The sequence below is a fragment of the Rhipicephalus sanguineus genome, chromosome 4 (assembly GCF_013339695.2).
Source record: "Rhipicephalus sanguineus isolate Rsan-2018 chromosome 4, BIME_Rsan_1.4, whole genome shotgun sequence".
NCBI lineage: Eukaryota > Metazoa > Arthropoda > Arachnida > Ixodida > Ixodidae > Rhipicephalus > Rhipicephalus sanguineus.
The window spans coordinates 26,640,431-26,661,696 of NC_051179.1; the positions used below are offsets into that span (position 1 = coordinate 26,640,431).

At 49.5% G+C, this 21,266-nt stretch overlaps 2 protein-coding genes across 2 annotated transcripts in view; one reads left to right on the top strand and one right to left on the bottom strand.

Moving 5' to 3' along the window:
- The window catches only part of LOC119389273 (rabphilin-3A), a 99,009-nt gene extending 89,902 nt beyond the window's left edge, over nt 1-9,107 (top strand). Inside the window, exons 17-18 of the mRNA XM_049415074.1 lie at nt 1,492-1,591; nt 8,017-9,107. Coding sequence (XP_049271031.1) covers nt 1,492-1,591; nt 8,017-8,141 — 225 coding nt within the window. The 3' untranslated portion in view covers nt 8,142-9,107. The remainder of the gene's footprint in view (nt 1-1,491; nt 1,592-8,016) is intronic.
- A 9,906-nt stretch (nt 9,108-19,013) lies between these two features.
- Nucleotides 19,014-20,969, bottom strand: LOC119389274 (solute carrier family 22 member 7). The gene has a single exon (XM_037656476.1). It carries the CDS (start codon nt 20,967-20,969, stop codon nt 19,014-19,016), a length of 1,956 nt encoding a protein of 651 aa, XP_037512404.1.
- Nucleotides 20,970-21,266: the final 297 nt, after the last annotated feature.

Consider the following 21,266-nt stretch of genomic DNA (forward strand, 5'->3'; position numbering starts at 1 on the left):
AAGGCTGGTCAATCGCAAGAAACGCAGTGGCGCTTCCATGGCCTTTTTCTGCGACGTTTCGTCCTGTTCATGGCTAGAATTCTTTCCTGTGACAAAGGTCGGTCATCCAACTTGTTGAGCGCGTTGCAAAGAGATATTCACTGTGCACTGTACAGGAGGCAGACGCAAAAACTACGTCCAATTGTTTCTGCGCTCCACAGTGGTCACAGGCTGCGGTGTCGGCCATCCCAATGCGGAAAGTACAAAAAACTTCGTTAAGGAGCTAGAGTTTATTTTTTCATGAATACGAATTATATTACCATGCTTCCCAGACCTCTTGAGAAAACATGGCTCGTAGCTGCGGTAAATTTCGTTGAGAAAGTGGGTAAAACACTTGGCCCGCGCCTCCCACCTGTTACGTGTTTTCTGGCCATGCCTGTGTTATGCATTTACACTCATCATTGCCTTTCTAACGCATAAACTCACTGCAGCGATTTCATGCATTCTAATGTTTCAAAAACTGCTCATTCTACCAGGATTTACCTTGCCAGGAGACGGTTTTCTTGTGAGCAGCTGGGATCGTTGCGGCACCTGGCGGGGAAGATCCCAACCATGCGCTTCCTTTTACGTGGCCTCTGAGATCAGCCTCGGCAATGCGACGAAATGCAAACGCAATTCAAGGAATACACTAGGGTACACGAACGCCGACGTACAAGAACTAATACCAGACACCTAAGTCAACGATTATGGTCGCCGCCATATTTCTTATTTTCTTACGCGTTTGATATTGTAGACCTGAAAAGAAGCTGTCGTAAGTGTTGCGTAACAAACAGACACAAAGAGATGTTCCGACCCGCCGTGGTTGTCGCAAAGCGGTAACGATGCTGCGCCACTGAGCACGCCTGGGTCTCTGGTTCGGTCACCTGTGTTGGCTGCCACTTTCCGATGGTTGTGAAAAGCAAGACTGCGCTCGTGTATATATAACCTGCCTTGAGTGCACCGTAATGAACCCCATGTGGTCAAAATTGTTTGAGAGCCGTTCACTGCAAGGTACCTCATAATCCAGTGTGGAGGTTCAGGATCTCAAACGCCATAATTCGTTTATAAAAAAGTATTTCTTTTTTAACCTTCCGTACTATGAGAAAGTTGTCAGCGTATATGTGGATGCCAAATGTTGGAAATACACTGTGAACGAAAAGAGATGAACTCTGTAGGATCACCTGCCTGAAACAGGTCCTGGCTGACGTTTTCGCTAGAGAGCATATACCTTTGTCAAATGCCATATTGCTGCAGTTGACAGGTTAGCATCATCCTAGCCGCGTGACTACAATTAACCGCGTGAATCGTATCACTCAAGGATCGCAAGGATACTGTTAGACGAACATGAGTCTACGTCTCAACGCTTCTAAGGCCTCTTAATTTGAAGGACTGCGCCCGATGTAACCCCTCATTTATCCGTTGTGAGGAATTACAGCGACCGAGATGGCACTCGAAGTGGTTCTCAACGCGCAGGAGCTCGCCTTGGGCCTGCAGTCGAACGGAGATCTTGCCAAGCACTTTCTGCAAATCACCGCCTGGGACAAAGACAGCGGGAAACCGGACGAATATCTGGGTAAGGCCCAATGGCTTCAACTGCAGCGAGCGTTGATTGGCTGGTGGCAATTGCGATTTATGCTGGGCGGGGACCTATGGAAGACGTTGGTGAAAATCTCCCCTCCAGGGCGTTTCGTTGCAGCATGCTTATGATTGAACTCAAACCAGCAGAAAAATAAATGGTTGCGCAGATAGCACAAGGCGCCAGACTTTCGAAATATTTTCGTGGACACTAAAACTTTCTGTTAGTGCTTGTACGTTGTGAAAAGAACAGGTGTTCGCTCACTTGATTTATCGCTCTGGAAGTGTCTGTACATAAAAAAGCAACACCAACAAAAAATAAACATGACATATTTCATATTTATCAAACAGCTGTGCGCTCTCTCAGGACCTAATGCCCACCTTAGCGATGTATAACAATGATTGATCGTTGCTTTGCCCTGTTTGTCTTGCTTTTGCTATACCGCTGTGAGTGCGCCCGTAATATTTTTTTGAGGCTGCGTAAAACACTTCCGGTGTTGCCGCGCGCAGCAGGGATCCTAGCAAATACAAGTAATCGCAAGTGAAGAGCATATTGCCACGCGCTTAATATGCCAGCGAGAAAGAGGCAGACGAAGACGCAGTAGCTCTCGCGCCAGTGCCTTTGTTTTGGCTGTGCTGTGCCGACCCCGTTCGGGACTTGGGGCCTTGTATCGCCGCGTTGTGCACGTCGCCTTTGTATTAAACGTGACATTTTATTGGTGGAGGTGCTGGGTAATCTCACCTATGCAACAGACCCCTTCCAGTAGCAGGAACGCGAACCAGAAACCGGAACTTACGCCAGTACACCGTGCTAGCCGGAGAATTCGGGGACTGGCCCCCGAGATTGTGCCCTGCTGTACAACTTCAACGTCGACAGGTATGGAGGATACTACTGCGCTCACCCCTGCTGCCATCCCTGCTGCTGCAGCTGCAGGTGCACCCGCTTACTACACACTGCAAAAACCGCGCGTGCCGAGTCCCTTCCGTGGTGGTCTTTTTGAAGACGTGGAAGACTGGCTGGCTGAGTTCGAGCACGTAGCGGATTTCAATGGATGGGACGAAGACGCGAAACTCAGGAATGTCTACTTCAGTCTTCTGGATGGTGCTCGTACATGGTTCCAGAACCGCAAGGGCCTCCTAACATCATGGCGCGAGTTCTGTCGCAGGCTCCTCGAGACGTACTCCAGCCCTGATCGTCGAGAGCGAGCTGAATGGGCCCTCCAGTCCCGCATTCAGATGCCTAATGAAGGTGTGGCTATGTACGTGGAGGATATGGTCCATCTGTTCAACCGAGCCAATCCAAACATGCCGGAAGACAAGAAGCTGCGACACTTGATGCGAGGTGTGAAAGAGCAGCTCTTTGGTGGACTCATTCGTAGTCCGCCGAAGACGGTTGCGGAGTTCCTCACTGAAGCCGTCGCCATGGAGAAGGCGCTGCAGCAGCGGAACCAGTATGATCGGCAAGTGAATGCTACCTATACTACCAGCCTAGGATCATTCCCGACTGACGTGGAAACGCTTCGGCAGCTTATACGTTCGGTTGTCCGCGACGAACTGCAACAGTTGCACCAGGCGCAGCAGCAGCCTACCACTAACTGCATCGCCAGCATCATACGCGAAGAAGTGCAGCATGCGCTCGGAGCGCATCGTCGCGAAGCACCTGTTCAGGTTCCTGCACCACTTCAGGCGTTCGCACCTTCAAGTGAACCTCGACGTGTGAGTTACGCCGACGCTTTGAGACGCACCGTCCCGTCGTCGGTGACACCACCTCCGGTGAGCGGCTTCCAGCACGCCAGTTATGCCGACACATTCGGACACATCTCACCCGCAACAGTGCCGCTATCGGCAGCAACCCCGTATGCCACACTTCAGTCTGCACAGGCGGTTCCTTATTTTGAGGACACTCGGCCCGCAGCGCGTAAATCCGACATTTGGCGCATGCCGGACCGACGACCGCTCTGCTACCACTGTGGTGAGGCGGGTCACGTGTACCGAGAGTGCCAGTACCGGCGACTTGGCCTTCAGGGTTTTCCTGCCAATTCACCCCTTCCCCGGTTCGGACAGCGACCACCCGAAATTGAAGATTTTATCGCTCGGCAGCGTCTACCACCCAGGCGTCAGTCGCGTTCACCATCACCACGGTCGCCATCCTATTCGGGCAACAGGAGTCGGATGCCGCAAGGACGATCTCCGAGCCCTCACCTGGAAAACTGACGCCAGCGACCTTTCGAGGCGAGGCCGCTGATTATCGACGTGATGAAGACCTCGACCTCCAATCGACGAGACATCGGACCGACGGAAATTCGACGACGCATGTATCCCAGCCTGGCGACATTTCAATGGACATACCTGTGCTTATCGACGGTCGGAATGTAACTGCTCTAGTAGATACTGGCGCTGACTACTCGATTATTAGCGGAAAATTGGCCAGCCTACTGAAGAAAGTTATCATGCCTTGGACAGGGTCCCACGTACGCACTGCTGGAGGACATGTTGTCACGCCGCTTGGTGTGTGCACTGCGAGGCTACAAATACGAAGTTCCACGTTTTTGGTCAGCTCCCTCGTGCTACGCGAATGCTCCCGCGAATTAATTCTCGGAATGGACTTTCTTCGGGAATACGGTGCCATAATCGACCTACGCAGACGCTGCATTTCCTTTTCTACAGTCAAGGCTACGTCAAAGGACACCTGCCGCCGTACAGCCGCCCTTCGTGTTTCCGACGACAGTGTGACAATACCACCTCGTGCAAGTATCATGATTCAGGTGTCTTCCGAAGGAACAAGTGATGGTGAAACACTGGCAGAGTGCAACGTCTCCCTGTTGCTGGCGCTTGGAATTTCTGTGGCACGAGGCATCGTTGACATTAGGAACGGTCAAGCCGAGGTCATGATCACGAATTTCACAAATGAGCATCGTCACCTGTTCCGTGGCACTGCCGTCGCCTACGCTGAAGCCTTGGAGGACGTCATTGAGTGTTTTACGTGTGAAGACAGTAGCCGCGATGGACAAGCCGTAACAGATGTTGACATCAACAACGCACTGTCAGAAGAGCACAAGAAGGCCTTGCGAGAGCTGTTACTTGAATTCAGGACGTGCTTTGCTCAATCGTCTAAAGTGAGTCAGACGCCAATCACGCAGCACAGGATAATCACTTACGATGACGCAAGACCTATCCACCAACAGCCATACCGTGTCTCGCAGAAAGAACGCGCAGCCATTAAGGAGCAAGTCAAGGAAATGATCGACGATGGCGTTATCCAGCCTTCGAACAGTCCGTGGTCATCACCCGTCGTCCTGGTCAAGAAGAAGGATGGTACGCTTCGCTTCTGTGTCGATTACAGAAAGCTCAACAACGTCACAAAAAAAGACGTTTATCCGCTGCCGCGTATTGATGACTCTCTTGACCGGCTACGGCGAGCGAAGTATTTTTCTTCCCTTGATTTGAAGAGTGGCTATTGGCAAATTGAGGTTGATGAACGCGACCGTGAAAAAACAGCCTTTGTCACGCCGGATGGCCTCTATGAATTTCGAGTGCTCCCGTTTGGTCTCTGCTCTGCGCCAGCTACCTTCCAACGCATGATGGACACTGTGTTAGCCGACTTAAAGTGGCAAAGCTGCCTTGTCTACTTAGATGACGTGGTCGTATTTTCAGCCAGCTTCTCCGAACATCTGAAGCGACTACGACAAGTACTCGAGGCAATCCGGTCGGCTAACCTTACGTTAAAGCCACAGAAATGCCACTTTGGCTACGAAGAACTGAAGTTCCTTGGGCATCTTGTGAGCGCGGAAGGCGTTCGTCCTGACCCCGAGAAAACCACCGCTGTAGCAGCCTTCCCGACTCCTGCCGATAAGAAAAGTGTTCGGCGGTTCCTTGGGCTATGTGCATACTACCGGCGCTTTATAGGCAATTTTTCGAAAATTGCCGAACCACTTACTCGACTCACTAGAGCCGACACACCATTCGTTTGGAGCTCTGAACAAGAAACTGCATTCACCGAGCTTCGCCATCGCCTGGCATCACCTCCTGTTCTTGGGCACTTCGACGAGGAAGCCGAAACAGAAATTCACACCGACGCCAGTAACATCGGTCTGGGCGCGGTACTCGTGCAGCGGCAGGAGGGAGTTGAAAGAGTCATCGCTTACGCAAGTCGCACCCTATCACGCCCGGAGTCCAACTACAGTACCACGGAGAAGGAGTGCCTTGCCGTCGTATGGGCACTTGCTAAATTTCGACCGTACCTCTATGGCCGCCCATTCAAGATAGTGACGGATCATCACTCGCTGTGCTGGCTCGCGAACTTACGAGACCCTTCCGGACGACTAGCACGGTGGAGCTTACGTCTGCAGGAGTACGACGTCACTATCGTGTATAAGTCAGGTCACGCACACGAAGATGCAGACACGTTATCACGCGCGCCAGTTGAACCTCCCGCTCAACACCTCGAAGATGACTGCCCTTTTCTTGGAGCCGTAAGCATAACAGACTTAGCTACACGGCAGCGAGCAGACGCTGGATTGCGACCTATAATGGAACATCTAGAAGGCCGCAACGTATCTCTGCCCCCGAATATCGCCCGCGGATTGTCATCCTTTTGTTTGCGACAGGGCGTGTTGTACAAGAAGAACGCTGCTGCCAGCAACAAAACTTATCTATTGGTCGTTCCAGCAGGGCTTCGTGACGAAATTCTATTTGCCTGCCACGACGAACCTTCATCTGGCCACCTGGGCATCACCCGAACCCTCGCTAGGGTACGCAAGTCATACTACTGGCCGAAACTTGCCGCTTGCGTTAAACAATACGTTCAAGCCTGCCGCGAATGCCAGCGCCGAAAGTCCCCATCTGTTAAGCCTGCGGGGTTACTTAACCCTATCCAGCCACCCAGAACACCCTTCGATCAAGTCGGCATGGACCTCCTGGGCCCGTTTCCCTTGTCGTCTTCGGGAAACAAGTGGATAATCGTCGCTACAGATTATTTAACCCGCTACGCTGAAACGAAGGCTCTTCCCAAAGGCACAGCTTCCGAAGTCGCTCAGTTTTTCACAGAGAGCGTTGTACTACGCCACGGCGCTCCATCCTGCGTCATCACAGACCGAGGAACGGCGTTTACGGCAAGGCTCCTTGAGCAGGTTTTTCAGCTAAGTTGCACCACGCATCGCAAGACAACAGCCTATCACCCACAGACAAACGGATTGACCGAAAGGCTGAACAAAACGATAACTGATATGCTGTCTATGTACATAGACGTACAGCACAAGACGTGGGATGAGGTGCTGCCTTACGTAACATTCGCGTACAATACCGCTACGCAAGAGACCACACGCTTCACGCCGTTTCGTCTCCTATACGGTCGTGATGTTCAGACGATGTTGGATGCAATGCTCCCCTGCGACATTGACAACATCGACAATCTTGACGAAGATGCTGAGTGTTTTGTGCAACGAGCCGAGGAAGCACGCCAACTGGCCCGCGTGAACATCAAGAAACAACAGGACGTCGACACACGGCGCTACAACCTCCGCCACAGACAAGTCGATTACCAACCGGGTGACCAAGTGTTGGTATGGACCCCCGTGCGCCGCAAAGGTCTTTCTGAAAAGCTTCTCAGTCGGTATTTCGGCCCTTACAAAGTGCTACGACGAGTGAGCGACGTCAACTACGAAGTCCTTCCGGACGGAAGCCAATCACCACGACGCCGACAGCCACGACCCGAGATTGTGCACGTGGTGCGGTTAAAACCATACTACACATTGTGACATTGATGACATTAGGTTTTCGTTTATGTTTACCGTGAATGCTTCGTTGAGCATCGAGGCGATGCTCCTGCGGGAGGAGGGGCAATGCCACGCGCTTAATATGCCAGCGAGAAAGAGGCAGACGAAGACGCAGTAGCTCTCGCGCCAGTGCCTTTGTTTTGGCTGTGCTGTGCCGACCCCGTTCGGGACTTGGGGCCTTGTATCGCCGCCTTGTGCACGTCGCCTTTGTATTAAACGTGACAATATATAAGCGAACGTACTAAATCAAATTTTCAAATGTGGCGTAGTAGAAAAACGAGGGCGATGACAGCAGTGCAGCAAATTACGTTGACTCGAGTGCATCATGAGCCTTCAGCTTGAATGTTTTTAGCCATCGATCATCTTTTCGTGAGCTCTAATTATCTAGTTATCCGTGCAGTGGTAGCTATCTGGAGCTATCGCTCACTCACTCACTCACTCACTCACTCACTCACTCACTCACTCACTCACTCACTCACTCACTCACTCACTCACTCACTCACTCACTCACTCACTCACTCACTCACTCACTCACTCACTCATCACTCATCACTCACTCCACTCACTCACTCACTCACTCACTCACTCACTCACTCACTCACTCACTCACTCACTCACTCACTCACTCACTCACTCCTGCCTTCTTCAGGTGGCATCGAGCTGGGCCTGCATTGCAAGCGGGACCAGTTGCAACACTGGGTGGACGTGGCGCGCTTTCCCGACCAGCGCTTCGAGCGCTGGCACCCATTGGTCGACGTGCCGCTGGTGCCTTGACGAGCGCAGCGGCCTCGCTCCTGCCTCTACGCCCTGCGACAACTCGCCTGCTCTTTCGCTCCCGGCCAGGCTTCTTCAACCAAGCGATGAGAGCCTCTTACATCGATCGAAACGCCTTCACGGCGAAGTCACCGTGACGTTATCTCGCTGTACACCGTTCCATGTCGCCGCGCTGAACTTGCGGGGAGTTATATTCTTCTCAAGAGGGCAAGAAGAGTAGAAACCGTGTCACACGCAACTCTATATGGTATTTCAATTCTATTGCTGTTGAACTTGCCAGTGCAGTTTGCCGCGCGCGATCAACACATCACAGGACTTCGTATTGTATATAGGTTGCGGCTCCAAATGATTTGCATCGACTTTTCATTCCTTATCCGAACGTTCGAAAGTGTCTTGCAGATTCGAGGAAACTGATTAACATATTTAGCGTCACTGTTCTTCGTACAACGATCCACCATCAGTTGTACTTCAAGTTCACTTGGGTCTAGGTCCTTTATGGAAGAAAAAAAAAGAAAAACAGAACATGAGACCGCAGTAGATGCTTCTGCAAACCTAATATAGCTCCTTTCTTGTTGTTGTCGTTGAACAGATGTTAAGATGGAACCTTAACTTTATTACTTCATACGGAAAGCTTAAGATTAACGGAAAAGAATACGAACGATGTGTGCGCCGATATGAGGGTTGTTTCGGCTTGCTGAGAGCTTTACCGAACTTAATGACCGTCTGTGCTCTTCTTCATAGTGAACGTTTGCGTACCTCCACGTTGCATGAGCTGTGCTTAACTTTCACCTTCTTCATGGACTCTCTGCCCACATCACCCATCAGACATCGTTGAGTAGCCGACGAAACGACAGCTTTTGCTTCATATACTATACCTTTCCTTATGTCTTTGTCCCCAGTTCTGAATGTATTCTATGTACGACTAGCCCCGAAAACAGCTCAATGGCGGCCACATTACGTCTCAAGGAGGCTTGGACTCTGCTTCGATGCCTAGAGAAGCACAGCAAGCTCGGTGTGTCGCTGACCGCTGCCAGTGTTGCTACGCCGAACTGAACAGAAGGAATGAAGAAAGGGAATTCTGAGGGCTCGTTTTTTTTTTACACAACCTTAAGGAAAACCAGCAGAAATGAAGCCAAAGAAGGTATACGAGACGTTAATTATACTGTTCTAAGTGTATTGTAATAATTGCGATGTGGATGTGAAGAAAGTAAATGGGGACGAAAAGACAACTTGCCGCCGGCAGGAACCGAACCTGCAACCTTCGGATAGGATAGAAGGAGGTACATGATCACGTGGTGACACCACGTATCGGGTGTCGTTGGGCATGATGCGAGGAAGACCAATAGTGCGCTGAATGTTAACGGCATGAAAGTTACCGTAAGCCATAGAGTTTCCTAAGCTTGGCTTGGAAGGAAATATGGTGGTTGTGGTGTCTGATATGAATGCCTTCAGATGCCCCTCCTGTCATTGTGGGAGTGATTTGAAGTCGATAGTTTCGGCTCTCGTTGGCTCAGGGAGCTACGCTGCTGCGGCTGCATGTATGCCTGTCTTGTGAACGAAGCCAGGCTTCGGGAATTATACGGGCTCCGAGAAACCTTGTCAAACTACTGCGTACATTGAGCATCTGTTTGTTAAGGGAGTGAAAATAAAAGCGCTGGCGGAGGGAGGGAGGGGGGCATTTGTATTGAACAACGTTTCATCGGCAGCTGTCGATAAATATTTTATATGGCGTCGATAAACTTGTAATAGATGCCGTCGTTTATCACTATCGAAATGTACTGGAGAATACGAATGAAAAAAAAAAATGTGCTAATTGGTAACTTCATGTACATTTCATTTTCTTGGAGCAGTGTCAAAAAAGTCACACTTTACAGCTCTTTACTGCTGGTGTTGCTGTGCATATGCGAACGCAACAATCTGCAGAGCCTCTAAACGTTTAGTGAATCAGCCTGTCCAGATTTTAAAAGATGCGGCTTAGCCAACGAGGAGTTTCTTTCGTCTATTTCACATGCTGTACTCCGCTTCCGAAACGCACGATATCATACTTTACGAAACGTACTTCTAGGAATTTTGCAAACGCTGAGGTATTTGAGGTTTATTATATCCGCAAATGCGATCGCCTGCTCTCTTAGTAATGCTCACTATTTATGGCAACACCACCACAACCATGCGAGAAGGTTGTGTGAAAGAGTGTGTAAGATTTGTGAGAAATTTTCGCGACTTTTAGAAGAACCGACTCCCCAAGTGTTATTTACGAGCATGGCAAAGTCGAGCTATGTTTGCATCTTGAGCCAGTCAAACAGGGCGTGGAGAACCGCTCTGTGGGTAAATCACAGGAGACGAGATAATGAATTATCTCGGCCTTAATTTCGCTCATGTGCTACGTGAACTTGCGTACTTGCGTGGCCATATGCCTGACATTATCTTGCACTGCTCGCTTTAAAGAACACGACAAGACCCAGCGCTAACAAATGTCAAACATTTCCTGGATGGCGATGAACAACATCAGAAGATGTTATGCGGTGCAGGCCTATAGCGCACTGCGCCATGTACAGGGTTTCTTTCTAGTACTATAGTGCTAGAAAGAAACCCTTTCTAGCACTATAGTGCTTGTCACAAGGTTTTACAAAGTTTGTTTAGCGCTCGTATCGTTCAATTCTTCGTCCCTCTATCGTCTGTGCCACTCCACACATTCAACCAAATATGTTAACGTGCCGACTCGCCCAACTTGTCGTGTCAATCCGAGGTTAGCTTATCGCGAGTGCGCTTCACCTGACTATAGAATTGAATTTCTTCGGCTAACCGAAAATATATGCAGGTCAGTCCCGTGTATCACGATATGACGTCTGGCGAAGTAAAGACATAAGGCGAAAAGGAATACACATCTGCCTGAGAAGAATATTTATAGGTAATTTAATTGTGTCCGGTGCCCGTGAGGATCTGAAGTGGCGACAATGAAATCGCCGTACGGGTTTGACTTTCCGGGCTGAATACGGGTAGCTCGTTCACCAGGTGTACGGTCACAAAACATTATACTCTTTCGACCCTGAACGCCAGAGAAGGTCTACATATTAGGATTTCTTTTCAGTGAATGACATGTTTTCGTTCAGATGATCTACTTGTAATATAGAGCAGTAATTCAGTGAGTTGAGACAACACAGCTTTACACAAGACCAGAATTAATCATGTTGGTAGCGTAGCTATTGAGTAGAGTTCCGGTAAAGAAACATATTTTACAAAAACAATATAAAGAGGTGAAACTTAACATCTGCGGAACACATGCATACGCTTCGATGAAGGTCTGTGGTTGGTGTTAGTAAACTATAGTGGAAACTATAGTAAACTAACGAGGAAAGTATAAAGGCGCTTCAAAGTTCTGACATCGACGCGTTTCTGTCCCATGTCCGCAGCTTTTCAAGAGCAAATCATTTTTGGACGTGGCCGAACTTTTGAATGTTCCAGTCCGCGCTATCCACACGCCGCCGTTAGCCTCTTCAGACTTTTGCAGTAATCAAAGGCCTGTTAGAGATAACGAGCCCCGACGCGCGCTTCGTATCCGCTTTGTGGTGTCAGTCACCCTGCAACTTATATGGCTGACTCGCTGTTATCGGTTGCGATGAGCCGTTGCGTCTTGCGATAACCTGCCTCGCCGGCGGATAAGCTTGTGATTTAATGAGTGTAAATAAGCGTAAAATTTAAAGCTAGGTTTTCCAGAGAGAAACGTGACACTGATGTGTGCGTGAGGTTAACTTCCGTATTGTCCAGAACGTTTTCTCCACTCCACTAAGGAAGTGAACCGATGCCCGTGTAATCTGAGAAAGCTTGATTGATGTGCGACAATGCGCTGACGACAGCGTACATTCAGCGCCTTTCCATAGCTTTCTCGTGACGCCACGCGCATAGCTTTTCAACGTGCTGGTGCTACAACATGGTGGCTACGACTACGTCACGTAGCACATTCGCCGCTGCAGGGCATTGCCGTCAGTGCCAGGATAACATCCGAAGCCCAGCGCGGTGTATTGGTAACACTAACATGACGCCACGGACGCAGTCCATGGCGAGCGAACACTAGCGGTAAACATGCGATAAGGACAAGCCGGACGCTATCGTAGGACTTCGATCCATCTGATTCGCAGCCCTCGACCAAAGACGGCTGCCCCATACTTTGGTTGTTAACAACTTTATTGATGGTCCTGCAGAGCTTTCGCCGACCGGGCTTCGAAATTTCCAGCAGCGTAGCCAGAAATTTTTTCCGGGGGAGGGGGGAGGGGGTTCAACCATACTTTATGTATGTTCGTGCGTGCGTTTGTACGTGTGCGTGTATATATAAGCATGCAAAACTGAAAAATTTCGGGAGGAGAGGGGTTTGAACCGCCACCTTCCTGGCTACGCCCCTGAAATTTTCGGTCTATAAACCACAATATGCTGCTGTACAAGTAAAGATGCTATGTGGGCTAGTTGGTGCGAGTACATGGCTTGTTCGCGTTGCCAGAAACTCGACGAATTGACACAGAAAATTGTCACCCTATGTGTGTCTTTTTCTGTGTCAATTCGTCCAATTCCTGGCAGCGCGTACAAGCCATGTATGCTGCTCTACCACACCCGTTCAGAGCACACTCGAACCCGGTCACTAGCTGCATGAACATTTCATGACAGCTACCGCTGGGCTAGCAATTTGATGGCGTCTCAGATAATGACAATATCGTGGCCAGCGACCAATGAGGACAAGAGTGCGAACAAAACAGTCTCAGCGTTGTCGTTGTTGCTCTTTCGTCCTTACACCCACATAGTGGCGCCCACTCAAAGAAAGAAAAGAAAGAAAAGGATTCCCCCTAGAAGCGTTGCTGTAAAGTCTAGTCTATGCGGTGAGAAGCTTTATTCTAAACTTTAGCTTCGTAGCCATGTATCTCAATTCAACAGGGTATACTTGACGGGCTTTTGCTATCCGTGCAAGTGAGGAAACAAAAGAAAACGTGAAGCGCTGCGACGTTGTTCCTCTTGTGTGTTTCGCAGCTTCATTTCGTATAGCCTTACGTGTATCATGTAACATACATAGTTAAGAACGACGGAGATCGCACTTGCTGATCTTCTCTCTCACAAAGCCAGACAATAAAGAAACGTTACTACTCCTTCCGAGACGTTCCGGATAACGTTTATTGATTGCTCGAGTTTTGAGTAAAATCCGGTGTCACGCGGTCACTTTCGTTTGCCCCCCCCCCCCCCCCCAATCGGGCCCAATCCGGATTAAACTTCTCGATATCGATTGGGTAATTTGCGCAGTGGAGGCAGTCAAGGCCGAGAAATGCGATCACTGTGTGACACTGGTATAATGCATTTAATGGAATTACGTGAGATTGAAAAGGAATCGATGCTCTCTCCACAAGATTGATGTCTAAACCGTAGGAAATATGTCACGGTATTTGAACGCTTGTGAAGTCATTTTAATGGGGACGGAAGAGCTTTTCGGCATTGTCAATTCGTCGTCGTTTGGGCAATGGAATGTAAACTGTAACAGCAATGGTAACGACAATGAGACGATCGCGGAGGCGGGGTCACTTGCTAAAGAGAAAGTCCTGTGAAACGTTTGCTCCTGTGTGATGACGCAGGTAACATATTTTTCTGAAGATGGTGGAAGAGCTGCCACAAGTTCGGCAGGCTTCTATGTGTGCTACTAGCGCTTGAGGAGGGATGGCCGCGTTATTCCCGAATCCCTGTAGTTAAGATATTCCTCGCCGAAAAACTTCCGTTCCTAGAATCTCTACCTCGTACCTCACATCCCTTGAAGTAGCCTCCTTACTACTTCGGTAATCAATGCCCAGACAAATCATTTTAAGCCTGCATGAGCGCAAGAATGTAATGTATGGATCAGCCAGTATATCGTACATCGAGAGGTTTGGCTTTAAAGGACCCCTAAACAACCACTGAAAACACAAAGGACCAGCGCGTTATTCTCTCGTGGCGTTTTCCGTGTTTGGGATAGAATTCGTGACGTCAGCAGTCTGTTCACGCGACGTCATGAGGAAATAAGCTCTCGATTGGTCCATGTGCGAGGGATATCAGTTGTCAATTGTCTACTACCTTGTTTACCACGCCCGTTCAGTCTTGTCTCGCATGAATATCGTGCGCGATCAACTGATTTCACCTCGTTTTGGGCGTTTTGGACTGCGCAAGCGGAGATTACAGCGTGTAGCCGAAAAGCGCGAAATCCTCATTGGCTCAACGCTTAGTGCTGACGTGGTCTGCGTATTTTATGTACTAAGTGGCGAGAATGAGGTAGCGCCTGTAGGAAGGGTAGTGAAGGCAAGAAAGAAACCACTCTCTCGTCTCTGAACTCGGAGTGATTGAGGGGTCCTTTAAAGCGAGGGAATCGACGCATCGCACATTCTGGAAAATACAAGAACATTATTTTTGCATAGTCATGCCGGATGCGGCATTTCGATGACGAAAAACTCTACGCAGTGAAACACACGAGTAATCTTACCACGTCTTAAGAGACAGTGCATGGAGTAAGCGACCAAGCAATCAGGAATGTGGTTTAGCTGCGTCCTTACAGACCAGATGCTTTTACTATATTGCACGCGCGTTTAGAACGAGCATAGGCTACATACTTTTTACCCCAGCTATCGCTTGTTGGTGTGGCTAGCACATGGACTGCGGATTTGGTTACGTCACGAATGATGACGCGCAAACACTGGCGGCGAGCCTGCGATAAGGACAGAGGCCGTATTCCATGACGATCACTATCGGCGATTCTCGCACTTTCGCGAGGTTTCGCAAGACTGGCGCCTAATGCGTTCGACCAAAGTTTCCTACATTATTTCCTAGAAGGAACTGCGGCGCTGCGATCGTTCAGCGATCATGGGAATTATGGGTAGGACATGCATTTGCCTAGTCATCGAGCTTGCGGCTTCGCACGCACTTGTGGCTTCGTTTATTGTTGTGTTCTGACTTCTGTTTCGGATAAAAGAACGGTTCACTGTGAACTTCGTGCGCTGATTTGAATTAGCCTAAAAGGGTCAAAGTGGTCAGTGGAACTGGTGAACTTAAGAACGAAGTTTAGGCAAATCAATGTACTGCTCAATATCCCCATGCTGGATGAAGCGTCACGCCCAGCAGCTCCCATAGACACTAGCAGGAGCGTAGCCAAGGGGGAGGGGTTGGAGGGTTCACCCCCCCTCCCCCGCGGAAAATTTTCATTGGGTCGGACCCCCCCCCCCCGCACACACACAAAAATTTCTGGCTACGCCCCTGGACACTAGCGCCAGATTTCCATCTAGTGTACTATCATGAAAATCTGTGCGTTCGACCGTCTAAGGGCCACACCGGTTTCTCACTGTGCAAACCATGCTATTTGACTGCGGGCCACAAAAATTTGTTTCCCTCAGACCTCAAGACCCCTGGTGCCTCTCTTGTGAAACCTCAAGGCAGTGATTGTGTAGCCGCAAGTGATCGTTTCAGAATATGGCCCCAGACCGGAAGCTATCACCGTCGTTAGGTCCATCAGAACAGCAGCCCCCCGTTTAACGATGGCTGCCCCACTACAGACTATAGGAATTTCGGTTCACACTCAGCCATGGAAAATTTTCTCAGGCCCAAGCAGGGATGCTGCAGTAGATGTAGAAATTTTCTACTCCTCGCCAACTACACACTACTCTTAGTTCTGCGTGCTAGGCGAGCAAAAGTAAAAGATGGACAATCTCACGTTTATACTGGTGAAAGGCGTTTATATCTTGTCACGCGAAGTCCCCGTTTGTTCGAGTATATACAAAGTCTATACGAAACTAGCTTATTTACACAACTTATAAGCTCTCAAATGTGAAATTCTCTGACGCTGCACGGGCGCACGAAGCTCGAAAAAGTGTCTCTTGCGACGCGAATGGCAGAGTGTGTGAAATGCTGAAATGTTTGTTGTGTGCGCGGAAGCGACGGTGTCGTAAAACTTGCCTTCCTTCGAAGGCCGTAAAGCCTGTATGCGAATGAACCACGTGAATCTGTTCTCTTCTTTCCTCCTCCCGTGTAATGTAAGCTGTCTATGCACGCAAACTGCAAAGTGTGCCAAAGACTGCATTGCCGTATCAACTCACGACTACTACCACGATTGTGTATACTGCCACGTCTCAAAGCATTGTAACGTTATACGGAATAAACGCTATTCTATACAGTCCCTCTATGCCCACTGATGCAAACAAAATGTGATGTTTTTTTTTCTGCTTTCATAGAGGACTTGCATAATGCCGACAGCAATGCGCTGTATTATGTGGTACTTTTTTTTTCACCGTCAGTGGGAAGGATGAGCGCAACCACACTCTGACGTAGCCATTTTGGTGTTCTTACCACGAGTGTGTGCTTGTTGTGATGGTTCTCTAGCGTTCATTGAGTGAAAATTCCACATGCGGACCGACAGCTCCGTAACCACTGTGCAGGGTTTGTGCCTGTATGCGCAGCTTCGGCCTTAAAGCGTATGCGTAAATATGCCAAATTCAGTACGGCGATCAATGCATCGGCTTCACCTGTGCACTCTGTTGCTTCGTGGTCTTCTGCAGCCAATAGTACGCTTTATTAAGGCGAAATAATTAGGTGCCTCACCATACACGAAAATTGACCGTAGGCGGCGTCGGCATGAACACGAGTGAGGCAAGAAATCATCATCACGCGATGAAATCACCATATGACGCCATCATGACGTCACAGATTTGCGAAGTTTGTGTCGTCATCATGACGTCGCATAACGTGACTTCACATGATGGCGTCACCACATGACATCGTTGCTTGGTTAAAGGTGGACCGATCCAAGGGGAAGTTGAAAACCAGGTGAGTTGCAGAAAGGTTACAATGCCTACGATCTATAGAGGCAGTGCAAATGCCACGTTAGGTGTAGAAAGCTTTCGCAGTCAGAAGGAAGGGGGGGGGGCGCGTAAGGGTAGGATCAGTACATCGACTGAGAAGAAAAACAAGACTTTCGCCTCCTGGTCGTATTAGGTGAATGCATAAGCGACTCTGTCAGTTTCTTATTGTGATAGCAGGTGCCGCAGCTTTGAGCTACGAGCAACACGGTACACTTAATGCAGGTGTCCAGCATCTTTCACAATACTGAACCAACAATAGGACGTCGCCATTATGAGCTGCGTCGCTCATGGTCGCAGCCCATGATCAGTCGACGCATTTATGTCTATAGTGTAAGACCGAAACTGTGTACAAACCAAAACCACGTGGGCGATAGCAGTCGCTTTCCTTGAGCAGCTATGAAGACAATACAAGGGGAACTGACGGCTGAGAAAATCTGGCCCGAATAGCGATCGAACAATCTAGCGTTTCTAGCATTTGTAAGACCACTTCGACCATTCTAGATCATGCAAGATTGGTGTATAAATATAACAGCCTGGTCGCGGAATCGAATCCCGGCCGCGGCGGGCCCATTTTTGGGTGGAGGTGAAAATGTTCCATGCCTGTGTGCTTAGATTTAGGCGCACGTTAAACACCCCCTTGCAGGTGATCGAAATTTCCAGAGCCCTCCACTACGGCGTCCCTCACAACCATATTATGGTTTTGGGACGTAAAACCCCAACAATTATTATAGTGCCACGGCCGCTGGATGGAAATGCTTTTCCAAAACGCAGTCCGGCTGGCCAATGACGCTGCCAAGACTAAAGATCTTCCCCCGCCTGAGTTAAGGGGAGCTTCGACTGGGCTATACTCTCCCGAACACTGTCTTCCTTGATCGCAGCAAGAAGACAAAATAAACTTTCCTCTCTCTCTTTCTCCTAGCAGAAGTTTTCTTTCTCTTCTTTAAGTCAGTAGGTCTGTCAAATAAGGTGCATCACTAATGTGCACTTATATGATAAGTAGGAACGACTGAAGTGGAATGTATCGAAAGGTCCATTTCCTTAATAAAGCCAACAGATAATGAAGCCAAGGAAAGCATAAGGGATATATTTCTATTCTTTTTACAGCACAGCTCTTACGGTCGATGTCTGCCGTGTGTCGTAGATAGAAAGTTATCATCATCATGAAACGGCACGCCCTCACCTCATCCTCTTCTTCATCTTCTTCCGCTTCTGCTTCGCTCCCGCGAACACTTGCGCCGATTTGCCCGGCGTAACACCGTGCATATGTTTAACATAAATATGTTGAACAAGTTAAACGTTTCGTCTCTAATATAAAAATGTACTCGTGGCGTGAAGCAAGTAAAACATTTGAAGACGTGTAAATAGATTCAGGTGTGCAGTAATGGGATGCGCGCCCATGCCGCCTAAGAATAAGTACAAGCTGAGCCCACAGAACCGCGTTGCTCGTCATTAACCTATGAAAGAGAGTCGTGCAAGCTGGTTTCCTTTTGAACAGTAACTACTTTTTCTGTGCTAATGTGAATACCGCGCATATTAAAAACTAATGATTAGTCGTTCCTACCTAAGAGAGCTTTGACTAAGCAATGATGCCGAATATCTGATGAAATTTGACAGGATGTACAAGTTTTCGACTTGACACCATCGACACAAACGCATGTCTGCATGGGAACAAACACGCGAAAGGTGCTTGACGTCAAGGAAATAAGCGAATGTGATTGAACGGAACGCCTTTGCAATATTTTTTCTGAGTGGGACAGTGAGTGCTGTCGGTGGAGCTTGTATTCATTCTTCGCGGTTGTAACCAACAACTAAGTGTTCTGTGCTGAACATGCAGCGCACAAGAAGGAGGCTACGCTGTAAAGGCAGCTGACAAGGAAGCATACGACGTGTTTCATACGTTTTTAAAACAAATGAAATCATTGTGATAAAGAATGTAAAAAAATATCCGGCCCGACGAAAACATATCACCGAGTTTCTCACGTCAATATGTATTGTTCACTTAGAAGGCGGATATGGCCCCCAAAAACTATCCAATGTCCGCGTCGGCTTGGGTCATTGACATCGGAACACTTTTCGGTAATCCGAGCTTCTGGCTAAACTTCTGGTCGTGTCGCCTGGGCTTACGAGAAGAATCTGTATTGCTGGCGAGACTCTTTCGACTCTTCCGGTCCTTGCTGCTTCCAGTAGATGCCGCATTGCTGGCGAAGCTCTGTCGACACTGCGGGAGATCGTTGCTACCAGATTTGGTCTTATGATCTGTCGGCTGCTCGAGAGTACGTCTCATGTGTTTCATGGTGGTCCATCTGGAACACGCACCGATTTTGGCCTCTTTAGCCTGCTCGACCATGGTGGCTCGTGGAAGAACCCGTATCACCAGTAGAGACACGAATAGGAGCAACGCGGCGACGGCGAACGCCACGTCTTCACGACCGTCCAGCTGCAGGACAAAGGTCACGGACGCGAACACGGCACCGACGCGTCCGCTAGCGAACACCCAGCACAACGCGCCACTCCTGACGGCCGACGGAAAGAGCTCCATGACGAACACTAGGATGTGAATGAGCATGGCCAGTGACACGCCTCTGGACAGCACGCTGAGAATGTTCCTGACCATGGCCACTCCAGCGCCGGCGGCTGCACTCAGCAAGCAATCGACGACGGCAATCACCACAAAGCAGGTGTTCATCACCGTCACCAGGGCGATGTCTGTAAGCAAGACGTGCATCGCCCCGCACGCCAACAGCGTGGCTGCGACTACGCCATACGGTATCCAAGCCTCGGGGATTGGCGCCGTCGCGAACACGGCAACGTAGTACGAGAACGTCATCGAGAAATAGGCGAAAAACATGGCGAGTGCTCGCCGTCGCAGGGAGTTTGAGTCCAAAATCTCTTTGTCGCTCGCTGTCGGGGAACACGTCCTCGACTTGACCTGTTCTCTGAGCTTGTCCATCAGAGCGGCCGTGCATTGAAAAGGGAAGCCGTTATCTTCGGCAGCCTGCATCATCACGGTCTCGGCCTCTCGTAATCTTCCTTTCGCCACGAGCCAACGAGGCGATTCAGGTGCGGTGAATGACACAGGGAGAAGCAAGGCCGTAGGCGCTAGAAAGACGAGCTGTTTGAGCGACCAGAACATGGGCACGCCTCTGATTAAGATTTCCCAGAATTCGGCCAGCAAGACGCCCACCAAATGCCAGAGGATGACTTGCTGCGGTCTGTGAACGTGGGTCGTCACTTCGAATGGTATCACGACGCTGAAGACTTCGTTCACGGCGGTAATTCCTCCGGCAAGGAAGCGGGCCAGAGCGTATAGATAGTAAGTGGTCGCCAGAAAAGTGCAGACAGTAGTTGTCAACAGTGCTGCAGCGGACGCCACGAGACAGCTCCTCCGACTTAGTGAGTCTGCGTACATTCCAGATGTGACGAGAAATAGAACGGCGCCAGCATACTGCAGTGCTACGACGGCGATCCTTATCAGGCGTCGATGGCACACCAAGTCCCAAGTGCTCACCACCGTAGAATCTGCCACCGTGACGTCGTACTCCCATTCCTTGCAGGATATCTCTCGTGTGTCGTTGGCGGCTTCTGGGGTAGCGTTCAGGCATTCGTTAAACCACCAGTCCGGCTGTGCTTGCATGGCGCTGTCCATCCGTTGCCGGTTTGGAAGATTGAGGTGAACCGGTGGCATGCAACGCTCGTAGACGCGGCATTGGCTAAGTCTTCCGTCGGCTTCTAGCGGTATGGCGATATTTTTCCATTCGGCTGCAGAGATGTTGAAGCCCCTGGGCCGCTTGCACCAGTGGTCCACGTCACTGAAGACGAGGGTTACGATGGAAGTTTGGCAGATGAGCGAAAAAGCTGCGAGGATAAGAAGAACGAACAGGCGCTTCTGGAAGACACCGTAGCCGAAGCCTTCCTGGCAGTCGAAGGACTCACTCGTCCGCAGATCACAGCGAGCGAGGCGTTGCGGAGAGAACAGCTCCATTTACTGGCCCTAGGGTCGTTGAGCGCAGGGTGCGTGGCCTGGAACTATCGTTAGAGAAGAAACGCAGAGTAGGACTTAGTCCTAACGAAGCAATTCAGGGCTACTTGTTTGCTTGGATCCTCGAGCTGTGGTTGAACCCACTATTGGGAATGGACCATGAATCACGCAGCAGTATAAGGTGCAAAAAACATTGTTGATCCCCCCGTCATAGGAATTGGTATAACACGAAAGTAATAATAATATGGGGGGTTTGACGTCCCAAAACCACGATATCATTATGAGAGACGCCGCGATGGA